Below are 12,663 nucleotides of genomic sequence, written 5' to 3' on the forward strand. Positions count from 1 at the left end.
CAGAGAGTGATTCCCCAGGGATAGGAAGAAAACACACACTCACCACTCAAAACATGAACACATACTCGAACGCACACATCATACATAAACACGCACACACACGATGCACTCACATTCATACATACAGTATATGTGCAGCACTCACAGCCAGAGATTGTACTGCAGTGGGCTAAATCAGGGTCACAGAGTGTTTACTGCAGTGGGCTAAATCAGGGTCACACAGAGTGTTTCTTGGTAGTCTTAAACAAATCAAAAAGTATACACCTCACACACATGGTTATAAGCTTAAAAAAAGAAGACACCTGTACCATGTCAGATATAGAGTTGAAATCTATTACATTTGCGTTCCAATATTACACTTCAATACATTTTTGTAATTTAGCAGACGCTTTTATCTAGAGGGACTTACAGGAGTGAGTGGATACATTTTCACTCTGTGGGAATCAAACCCACAACCCTTGCGTTGCAAGTGCCATGCTCTACCAACTGAGCCACACAGAAGACAGAAATATAACAAAACCGTTTGACATAGAAACACCAGATTTTCAGCAGGTTTTTTGAAATAAAGTTTATAAATTATTAAACATATTAATAACATTCCACCCATGAGGCCACTAGAGGGCGATTTGGTCATTTGACTGCATAAAAGGGGTGTGGTTTAAACATTTGCACATTATGTTCCAACATGACACTGGCAGGAAGTCAGGATTCATATCCCTGGGTGAAAATAAAGGGAAGCTGGACAGGAAATTCAATGTGGTTTCAGCATACTGGCTTCATATTGCTTAGTGTTCATATTCTTAGCATTCCAACAGCTTTCCTCATATTCTTGGGAATCAAGTTCCAGTCAGAAGTTGGCCCTCATTTGCAAGGTAGTGGGGCTGTCGTGTAATTCTCAGAACGGGTGTTTCAAAATGGAAGACACGGATTACAGTAACGGTATAATATTTCTCAGTGTCATACCCCTTCAGACAAGCCCTGGAAAAGTGAGGGGCATTTAATTTGATTGGGTGGATCATCAATTGTCACATACACATATGCAGGTACGAATATGCATGCAAATTATACTTAGACACAGGCACTGATCTTATTTCTTGTCATAGCAGGCAGATTGTATAGAGTATAAAGACTATTCTTGATGAGTCAAATAAACCTTTATGTACTTTACAGGTTGTTGCATAACCCGATCCTGAATCAAGTTGCTTTGGAGACATTCCTATAAATAATATTGCTGTTACCCCGTCCTTCACCCTTGTTATCACAATTCTTCTTCGGACAAGTTTATGCTTGCTATGCTATGCTATGCATATTATTCACTGTTTGAATGTTTGTATCAGCTCAGCAGGAAACACAAAACACCAAATAAACTCTGCAACAAAGGCTGCGTTTACACAGGCAGCCCAATTCTGATATCTTTTCACTAATTGGTCTTTTGGCCAATCAGATCAGCGCTGAAAAGATCTGATGTGAAAAGATCTGAAGTGATGGTCAAAAGACCAATTAGTGGAAAAAAGATCAGTAAATGCAGCCAGTGAGAGGACACACACAAAGTCAGACAGGAGACAGGATGGTGAGAATGTTTTCACACGGGGGTCCGTCTGCGTCACACGCACGTATGCATGCACGTACGCACGCGTACACACACGCATACACACACATACTCACACGCACATACACACACGCACAGTGTTTACCAGAGAGGCTGTTTCTGTTCCCTCAGTGGCACTTCTGTCTATTCTTGTCCTGATTTTAGCATGTGTAAGCATTCATTCCCTCAGTGGACAATGTAGGATGGTAGTCCTAGGAGACCAGAAAAAACTCAGGGCCCATGATATGGTCTGTAGTTATTCCCCGGTCAGGTCATGTGGCACTAAGGATAGGTTACCAAGCGGTGCATCTGATGATACCGACACCGTCAATCTGAACCTGAGGCATGATGAGAGCACAACAGCAGGTGAGATGACACACCCAGGACATAATGGACAACAACACAGCACACACCCTCCTATTCATTTTCCCTGTGCACAGGTCCACCTGCTCCCTTCTATCAAATATTCACCAGGGCCAAATAGGTACACAGTCATCCTACATCACCAAACAATAACATGAGCCTAATGGGTGATTCCACACCAGCAGGAGCGGAAAATATTTTTGGTACCACAGATTGTTCTGGCAATTCTCACATAGAAACTTCATTTTGGGACTGTTCTTTTTACATTTGTATCACAAACCATTTTTGAGAAAAGCATGATGAAAGTGGCCATTTTAGGCCTATATATGCTTCCTATAAGACCCTTTGATCTGTGCATGATACAGACAACATCTTGGTGTCATTATACTCCTGCTCAAAAATATAAAGTATGTATTGATTCTGAAAAACTATTTTTCACATTAATTTATTCAACATAGAAAATTTGAATATCTCAAAACCACTTTTGATTTTGTTCATTTTTATTGTTTGGAACAATATACTCTACAAGTACATCAAACTTTATGAGCATTTTTTAGGTAAATATTCTAAAAAACTCGACCCTAGGCAACACAGTGACTTGGGTCTGGTTTCAATGATGGACTCTTTTGGCATAGAGGATGTCACGTTCGTTTAAGGACGGGTCAGACCAAGGCGCAACGTGAAATGCGTACATGTTTATTTAAATGATAAACACACGACAAAACAACAAACCAACGAAACGTGAAGTCCTAAGGCTACACCCAAAACAAGCCTACTCACGGAACAAGATCCCACAACTAACGAGTGCCAATAGGCTGCCTAAGTATGATCCCCAATCAGAGACAACGAGCGACAGCTGCCTCTGATTGGGAAAGACACCCGGCCAAACATAGAACTACAAAACCTAGATCACAAACATAGAAAATACAACATAGAATATCCACACCCTGACTCAACATACAAGAGTCCCCTGAGTTAGGGCGTGACAGTACCCCCCCCCCCCCCCCCCCCCCCCCCCCAAAGGTGCGGACTCCGACCACACCAACCTGACATGACAGGGAAGGGTCCGGGTGGGCATTCCGCCTCGGAGGCGGATCCGGCTCCGGGCGTGACGACCACATTCTCTCCGCCTCCCCATTACGCCCCTGGTCTGGTCTGGACCTCGGCGCGCTGCTTCCCCTCTCCTTCCTCCCACGATGTACCAAGCCCTGTCTGGACCCTGGTGTGGGAGACCCCGAACCTGGAGAGGGGCTGACGTCTGGGTCTGGACTGGAGCCGCTGACCGGAGCTGGACTGAGCACCGGTGGAGCGGACTTCTCTGGCTCCGGACTGGAGCCGCTGACCGGTGCCGGAACGGGCACGGGTCGTGCCGGACTAGACACACGCACCACTGGTCTGGTGCGAAGAGCAGGCACGGGCCGGACCGGACTAGGAACACGCACCACTGTCTTGGTGCGAGGAGCAGGAACGGGCTGGGCCGGACTGGCGACATGCACCACTGGCTTGGTGCGAGGAGCAGGAACAGGCCGGGCCGGACTGGGAACACGCACCACTGGCTTGGTGCGAGGAGCAGGAACAGGCCGGGCCGGACTGGGAACACGCACCACTGGCTTGGTGCGAGGAGCAGGAACGGGCCAGGCCGGACTGGGAACACACACCACTGGCTTGGTGCGAGGAACGGGCCGGGCCGGACTGGCGACACGCACCACTGGCTTGGTGCGAGGAGCAGGAATGGGCCGGGCCGGACTGGGAACACGCACCACTGGCTTGGTGCGGGGAGCAGGAACGGGCCGGGCCGGACTGGGAACACGCACCACTGGTCTGGTGCGAGGAGCAGGAACGGGCCGGGCCGGACTGGGAACACGCACCACTGGCTTGGTGCGGGGAGCAGGCACGGGCCGGACCGGACTAGGAACACGCACCACTGGCTTGGTGCGGGGAGCAGGCACGGGCCGGACCGGACTAGGAACACGCACCAATGGCTTGGTGCGAGGAGCAGGAACGGGCCGGGCCGGACTGGTGACACGCACCACTGGCTTGGTGCGAGGAGCAGGAACAGGCCGGGCCGGACTGGGAACACGCACCACTGGCTTGGTGCGAGGATTAGGAACGGGCCGGGCCGGACTGGGAAGGTGCACTGGTGACACAGTGCGTATCTCCGCATACCTGGTTTCCTTTATTAACCCCTGCTCCTTATGCTGCCTAACCAGCTCCTCTCTCCGTGCCTCTACTTCCTCATTTTCCCTACGAGCCTCCTGCAGTGCCTCCTCTTGAATGGATCTCTCCCGCTCTATTCTATCTATCAGCCCCCGTAATATGGTGGCCTCTTCTCTTACCCTGCAGATCCGATCCTTCTCTCGGCACTCCTCCTCCAGTGAGGACTCCTCCGGGAGCCCCCACGAGTTAGGGAACAGAAACTCATCGCCGTCGTCATCCTCCGACTCCTCAGTATAATACTGTTCCCACTCTTCTTCCCATGGTCGTAGGGACTCAATCTGGAAACCCACCGTGTGCAGTGGTCGGGGCTCTTCTCTCTCGCTCCCCGACCACCCCTTTAGCCCCCCACATTTTTTTTATTGGGGCTGCTTCTCGGGCTTCCTCCTCTGCCAGCTTCTGTGTTGCCGTTGCTCCTCTCCTGCCTGGGCTTCCCTCTTCACCCAGGGTCCTTTTCCCGCAAATATCTCCTCCCAAGACCAAATCTTCCCCACCTGTGTCCAGGGTGTTCGGTCCTCCTGGGCACGCTGCTTGGTCCGTGTTTGGTGGGATCTTCTGTCACGTTCGTTTAAGGACGGGTCAGACCAAGGCGCAGCGTGAAATGTGTACATGTTTATTTAAATGATAAACACACGCCAAAACAACAAACCAACGAAACGTGAAGTCCTAAGGCTACACACAAAACAAGCCTCTACCACGGAACAAGATCCCACAACCCATAATTGCCAATAGGCTGCCTAAGTATGCTCCCCAATCAGAGATAACGAGCGACAGCTGCCTCTGATTGGGAAAGACACCCGGCCAAACATAGAACTACAAAACCTAGATCACAAACATAGAAAATACAACATGTTGTAGGAGCCTCTTAAAGAAGAAGTTACAGGTCTGTGAGAGCCAGAAATCTTGCTTGTTTGTAGGTGACCAAATACTTATTTTCCACCATAATTTGCAAATAAATTCATTAAAAATCCTACAATGTGATTTTCAGGATTTTTTCCCCCTCAATTTCTGTCATAGTTGACGTGTACCTATGATGAAAATTACAGGCCTCTCTCATCTTTTTAAGTGGGAGAACTTGCACAATTGGTGGCTGACTAAATACTTTTTTCCCCCACTGTATCTGTATTCCCAGTTATGTGAAATCCATAGATTAGGGCCTAATTAATTTATGTCAATTGACTGATTTCCGTATATGAACTGTAACTCAGTAAAATCGTTGAAATTGTTGCATGTTGCATTTATATTTTTGTTCAGTCTAGTAGCTAGCAAGATGCAGACCATGAAGGTTATTTTTCATGAGTGCATTTTCCAAGTGGCTAGTTTGCATCAACTTCCTTAACTAAAACCACTGCAAAGGTTTTGCCTGCAAACTTTTGTTTTGAATCGCAATGTTCTGGCATGTCTGCCTCGTGATTTGGCAGACATACCTCGTGATGATTATTTTTCCCTTATCGATGTAGGCAGTGACATAGTTGCTCTATGCCAAGAGGGTCTATCATTGAAACCAAACTCTAGTCACTGTGTTGCCTAGGGTCTGGCTTTTGAGACTTATGCTGCATTCACGTGCTAGTCGGAACTAGGAAATGGGTAGTTTCGAGATATTCATATTAATATACAGTGGGGAAAAAAAGTATTTAGTCAGCCACCAATTGTGCAAGTTCTCCCACTTAAAAAGATGAGAGAGGCCTATAATTTTCATCATAGGTACACGTCAACTATGACAGACAAATTGAGAAAAAAAATTCCAGAAAATCCCATTGTAGGATTTTTTATGAATTTATTTGCAAATTATGGTGGAAAATAAGTATTTGGTCACCTACAAACAAGCAAGATTTCTGGCTCTCACAGACCTGTAACTTCTTCTTTAAGAGGCTCCTCTGTCCTCCACTCGTTACCTGTATTAATGGCACCTGTTTGAACTTGTTATCAGTATAAAAGACACCTGTCCACAACCTCAAACAGTCAAACTCCAAACTCCACTATGGCCAAGACCAAAGAGCTGTCAAAGGACACCAGAAACAAAATTGTAGACCTGCACCAGGCTGGGAAGACTGAATCTGCAATAGGTAAGCAGCTTGGTTTGAAGAAATCAACTGTGGGAGCAATTATTAGGAAATGGAAGACATACAAGACCACTGATAATCTCCCTCGATCTGGGGCTCCACGCAAGATCTCACCCCGTGGGGTCAAAATGATCACAAGAACGGTGAGCAAAAATCCCATAACCACACGGGGGGACCTAGTGAATGACCTGCAGAGAGCTGGGACCAAAGTAACAAAGCCTACCATCAGTAACACACTACGCCGCCAGGGACTCAAATCCTGCAATGCAAGACGTGTCCCCCTGCTTAAGCCAGTGGGACATGTCCAGGCCCGTCTGAAGTGCATTTGGATGATCCAGAAGAGGATTGGGAGAATGTCATATGGTCAGATGAAACGAATATATAACTTTTTGGTAAAAACTCAACTCGTCATGTTTGGAGGACAAAGAATGCTGAGTTGCATCCAAAGAACACCATACCTACTGTGAAGCATGGGGTTGGAAACATCATGCTTTGGGGCTGTTTTTCTGCAAAGGGACCAGGACGACTGATCCGTGTAAAGGAAAGAATGAATGGGGCCATGTATCGTGAGATTTTGAGTGAAACCCTCCTTCCATCAGCAAGGGCATTGAAGATGAAACGTGGCTGGGTCTTTCAGCATGACAATGATCCCAAACACACCGCCCGGGCAACGAAGGAGTGGCTTCGTAAGAAACATTTCAAGGTCCTGGAGTGGCCTAGCCAGTCTCCAGATCTCAACCCCATAGAAAATCTTTGGAGGGAGTTGAAAGTCTGTGTTGCCCAGCGACAGCCCCAAAACATCACTGCTCTAGAGGAGATCTGCATGGAGGAATGGGCCAAAATACCAGCAACAGTGTGTGAAAACCTTGTGAAGACTTACAGAAAACGTTTGACCTGTGTCATTGCCAACAAAGGGTATATAACAAAAGTATTGAGAAACTTTTGTTATTGACCAAATACTTATTTTCCACCATCATATGCCAATAAATTCATTAAAAATCCTACAATGTGATTTTCAGGATTTTTTTTTCTCATTTTGTCTGTCATAGTTGACGTGTACCTATGATGAAAATTACAGGCCTCTCTCATATTTTTAAGTGGGAGAACTTGCACAATTGGTGGCTGACTAAATACTTTTTTTCCCCACTGTATGTAATGTTGAATAAATGAATGTGAAAATTGTGTTCCATAATCTAGACATACTCCATATTTGAGAGGACACTATAAGGAGTATAATGACACCAAGATGTTGTCTCTATCATGTACGGTTCACGGATCATAGGACCTTACAGGAGGCATGTATAGGTCTAAAAAGGGCCTAAAATGGCCACTTTCATCATGATAAAAAAATAAAAATGGTTTGGCATGCAAATGTAAAAAGCATGTTAAACATTGTTCCTCTCAATGACGTTCATATGTGAGAATTGACAGAACAATCTGAGATACCAAAAATATTTTCTGCTCCCGCTGCCGTGGAATCGCCCTCTTGTCTTATTGTCTTATATTATGTGTACAGTGTAAGTCTGTCTACTCAAAAATAAGTCACTCTTTTACAATTATAAAGTTAGAATAAACACATCTGAAATAAAAACCAAAAGGAAATTGTGAATGCACAATCTCATCTCAGAATCCATGCAAACTCTGATATTAGTACATTGCAAATTCATGTGTCATATGGCACAACCATAGAAATAGAATCACCAATATCATCAAATATTGATGAAAGGTAAGTAGTCTTATGGCCGATTGATTTCTTACTTTGTTACATTGTTCATTGCGAGCATAGGTCTCTTGGATGCAGTATTTTGCTGTTACTCATTAACTAGTGGAATGTTGAACCAATTACATGAATGATGGCAGATGGACAGTTTCTTGTTTTTCCCACCACTCTTCATGGTGCACATTGAAGACAGACTCAAAACAAAGCTTTGCTCCAATGGTCGCGCCTTTCATCTCTGTGTCTGTGTGAGAGAGAGAGAGTATCATTATGGTCATCCGGCCTTTCAAGCATTCCTACTGAGGGTGGAGACAGAGCGGCGTGCCAACCTTTCCATTTCCAGTTTCACAAGCCCTACAAAGAAGCTTTTATTCGAGGAAAGGCAAGCAGTCATGGAATTCACTCTCAAAAGCAAGCCAGCCCCCCCCTCCCATTCCTACCGTCCTGAGTTACACCCTCTTGCCAGACCCTGACCTCTCTGGCCAATCGGTAGAGCCGTGAAAGGCGTAGGCTTAGGGACTGAGAGTGCCAACCTCTATAAGACTCCATGCCCTCCTCTGCCCCACACACTACTCCGACATCCTCTCTCAGACACACACTGCTCTAAAGACACTGACTACTCTTCAGAGACATGTCTTTCCTCTCAGGCATTTTGGGCGACTCGGCTGACAAATATGTGGACCAGGCAGTGGATACGGCAGGTGAGTCTTGAGGGGGAGATGGGGGAAAGGGGGGAGGAGATGGGGTTGTGAGGAGAAGGGGAGTAGAGGGTGACGCACAGCTGGAACAGCTTTGTCTTACTTTTGTTCTGCGTGATTATTTTATGTGGAGCGTTTCACTGTCCTACTTTGCCTGGAGTGAGGCTGGCAGCAGCTGGAAATGATTAAACATAGATACATTTCACTTTCCTCTAAACATACACTTTTACACACAAACATATAACTGACATTTACTTTTAAAACTCAGCATCCTTTGGTATAAGTTGGGCCTCTGTCATACAAAACTTGGCATTTAAGGGTGGTTGCTAGGCTTGGACAGACCTGACTTGTTTTTGTAATTTTTTCCACTGCCTTGGCCTCTGTGCTAAGATCAGCGTATAAAAAAACAGTAGCTCACTTTGACTCAACTCAGTGACATTCCTCTTTCAGCTGCAGTAAGTAATGATCCGGCCTTGTCTTTTAAAACCATCTCTCCTCTAAACTCTTTGTAAACATGTCAGCACACTTTGAATTGATCTGAGCCTCGCTTTTCACAGTTTCTCATTCACTCTAATTAGATGTTAGAGAGAAAGTGAGATAAATCCTTTAGGATTTGACTGGTAACTGGAACCTAGGCATTAGCATCAACTTGTGCTGATTAATCATGTCATTTATGGACAGCTCATGATGGGAAGCATACAAATGCAATATATGGCATTTGTCTTTTAGAAATGTATTGTAAACTAGGCCACAATTGTTTATTTATACATATCCTGTTTGTTAAATTCGCATATCCTTGAAACTAGCTGCATTAGTGTAATTACCTAGATGTTAACAACATGTAGGCCTAAGAAGTGTTTGCTTGTAATGTCTGACAATGCTGTCAGTTCACTATGTACAACTAGACTCATAGAAGGTAAACGTGAATTTGGCATCTGGCACCAAATAAATAAAACCACAGATGTATTTTATGTCGTACACTGTTGCTTTCTCTGAAATACCTTCAAATACGATATCAGTTTATTCAACTTCAAAACACAGTAGAGGGGTGTCATTACAATAATAATAATCTCCTTTCAGTTTAATGCATCATATGTTTCTGGTCAGATTTCTAAACAGTTTACTTGGTGATGTTTTGCAGCTAAAGTTGCCAAAGAGAAGGTGAAGGGCATGCTTGGAGGGGATGATTCAAAGAAGGAGGAGTCCAGCGGGGGCAACAGTGGGGGTATTGGAGGATTATTTGGAGGATCAAAGGATGACGACAAGGGCAAAGACAAAGAGGGAGGCGGCTTCGGAAGTCTCTTCTCTGGCAAGGATGAGAAAGAAGAGTCAAGTAGAGGAGCAGGTGGGGCCGGAGGAGGTGACAGAGGTAAATCAACCTACATTTGGTAATAAATAAATACCCTACATTACATAGTACAATAAAGTATTAAATACATAGTATTATGAAGTACAAACCTCATGTATCCTATTCAGGTGTGCCTTTGCATGTTGTATTTCCTGTATATTCTCCACATGAAGCAAGGGGAACTGCCCCTCCCTTGCTTAAGGCTACTAAAAGTCAATTTAGAAAAACTCATCGCTTAAGGCCACGAAAAGTCCATTTAGAAAAAGCTGTATCCCTTCTAGACAAATGTGAGGAGTACTGAGGATACAAAGAGGCAGGACGCAGACGCAGGAATCAACAATGTAAAGGTTTACATAACACTGAGCAAGAGAACAACAAAGAGCGAGTACACGAACATGACACTAACAATCACAACACTGAACAGTCCAGGTCTATATAGGGGTGGTGATGAGGCGCAGGTGCGCTGGAGGTGATTAGGGTGTTTTGGGTTTCCATTTCGGTGTTACCGAGGTGGTGCGCTCAGACCGGTGGCTCAGTAGACGGGTGGCTCAGTAGACGGGTGGCTCAGTAGACGGGTGAATCAGAGCGCCGGAGGGGAGCAACGGGAGAAGACGTGACAACAAAACCCTGTCAAAGCTCTTCTCTGCCCAGGCACCCAAATAGTGGAAAAAGCTTTCCCCTAATGTCAGGACCAATGATGTGTATAAACCCTGGACTGCTGATGTTACAGTATGTATTGGCCAATGAGAGGCTTTGAAGCCACCAGCCGCCACATTGGTAACCCTCATTAGGAGCAGTCCTCCATCCATAGGAATGAATGGAATTCTACAGTATTTCAATAAAATGTTTCAAGGACAAAATTACATGTATTTAAGTATTTATTTGTTGTAGTGCGGACAATAACATTAGTACTCTCTAAAATGAAATGTTTTTATATATTATGTTTATGTTCAGTTGACACAATATAATTTAAAAGTATAGTATGCATTAAGGTGTCTTATCAAAAAAGTTCAAAAGTACAAAATGGCTGCGTGTCGGCTTCCCCCTGCCTGTCATCTACGTTTAATACATATCATTGGTCAGGAAGGACAACAGAGTCCCTGCCCATCTTCCGAAACCGTCTGAAAACCTAGGTCTCCGCCCTTGCCCGTCTAGCACTAACACTCGCACTTGTCTTTTCTTACTAGCATTGACTTTGCATTTAGCTGCTGCTTTATTGAGGAAAAATGTACTTACTATAGCCAGGTTTCCATCCAACCTTTTTATGCGAGTAAAGTAGGCTACATGTCGGATAAAAAATGTCAGGACAGCCCTGATGGAAATTTTTGTCGGTAAACTTTACAAATGTCGCCAAAACAAAATATGCTAGTCAATGTGGTATCTTTTTGTGTAGGTAAAATTAATTATGCGAGAAATGGCAATGGAAATGCCTTTATGCGCAACTATAGATATAATAACCATCATATCGATCGAAGTAAATTTGGAGTCACGCGATGATATGTTGTGTGGTCCTCCCACTATGACTCAGGAAAGAATGCAGTTTACAGATTAAATAAATGATAAACTTCTGAAGGTGGTGAAAGTGCACGCGGTGATTGACGTTCCTTTCCAATAAATATCGAGGGTCTTATTCTGGAGACATAATGGTCGATGCTTGGCTACCTTTTTGACAAATACGAATAATCTCGTTCTTTTGTCCATAATAATCTCTTAATGTAGGCTATCCTACCCGCACTGCATCTGCGAGCTGTTGGCTAGAGCGCACGTGCCAAAACCAGAGTGTTATATTCACAATATAAGCGTTTTTTTTTTTTTTACAAAATCATCAGTAGAGTTGAAAATGTGATGGAAACCGATTTAACTTGTATCCTTTATTCGGTACATGTGAGTTTAACCGCGAAAGTTATTTTTGTGTGCACTGTCATCAAACAGGCTTTTATCCGCAACAGATCAATTTGATGGAAATACATTTCTGGTGGGAAAATGCGCTCAGGCCCATTGTTTTTATGCAGATTTTAGAATGTTCAGCATGAAAATCTGTCGCCAATTGGATGGAAACCTAGTTTGAGACCGTGATATATGGTTGTGTCACCTAGCTAAATCGCTCTGGATAAGAGATTCTGTTAAATGACTCAAATGTAAATAGATTGTCTGATAGAAGCTTTGCAGCTGTTTTTGCTTTTGCTGTTTAGAGACAATAATGAATGTTGAGCTACATCTGTAACCTCACCACCTCTGATCATTTTTATCTATAAACTCTACAATTCTTATAAACTCTGCTTATCCTTCAGACCTGACAGACACACTGGGAGACATTGCAGGAGAGATGTCTGGCGAGCGTGATGGCAAATCTAAGGACAACAGCGCCGCAGACCAAGTGCTGTCATTTGGGAAAAGTCTCTTCAGCTGAGTCAGACTTTGAAGCGGGTTCACTTCCTCTCATTGTCAGTCTGACAGACCTCTGGTTATAGCCTATGAATAATATGATTTTACCGTCATAACCTATTACTGCAACTACAGTACATTGTGTAATGTTAATGTTATGTATTATTATATTTGAAAAGTAAATAAAAATGTTTATTCCAAAAGTCTATGTTGAGCAGGCTAATGTTGGATGAAATAGGTACAGTGGGGATTATGCAACCAATACCTAGCTATTGATAGACAAAATA

At 44.2% G+C, this 12,663-nt stretch overlaps 1 protein-coding gene across 1 annotated transcript; it reads left to right on the top strand.

Annotated features, from left to right (window-relative positions):
- The first annotated feature begins 8,511 nt into the window (after positions 1 to 8,511).
- On the top strand, positions 8,512 to 12,582 carry LOC311130382 (uncharacterized protein). The gene is made up of 3 exons (XM_084163106.1): positions 8,512 to 8,646; positions 9,785 to 10,012; positions 12,283 to 12,582. The coding sequence occupies exons 1-3, from the start codon at positions 8,577 to 8,579 to the stop codon at positions 12,399 to 12,401; spliced, it is 417 nt and encodes a 138-aa protein (XP_084019232.1). The 5' UTR covers positions 8,512 to 8,576; the 3' UTR covers positions 12,402 to 12,582.
- Positions 12,583 to 12,663: the final 81 nt, after the last annotated feature.

This window comes from Coregonus lavaretus, assembly GCF_964263955.1.
Source record: "Coregonus lavaretus genome assembly, chromosome: 1".
Classification (NCBI taxonomy): Eukaryota; Metazoa; Chordata; class Actinopteri; order Salmoniformes; family Salmonidae; genus Coregonus; species Coregonus lavaretus.

Coding starts and splice junctions, on each gene's coding strand:
- LOC311130382 (XM_084163106.1), top strand. CDS start 8,577: ATGTCTTTCCTCTCAGGCATTTTGGGCGACTCGGCTGACAAATATGTG. Junction 8,647..9,784: donor CCAGGCAGTGGATACGGCAG/GTGAGTCTTGAG, acceptor GATGTTTTGCAG/CTAAAGTTGCCAAAGAGAAG. Junction 10,013..12,282: donor GGCCGGAGGAGGTGACAGAG/GTAAATCAACCT, acceptor CTTATCCTTCAG/ACCTGACAGACACACTGGGA.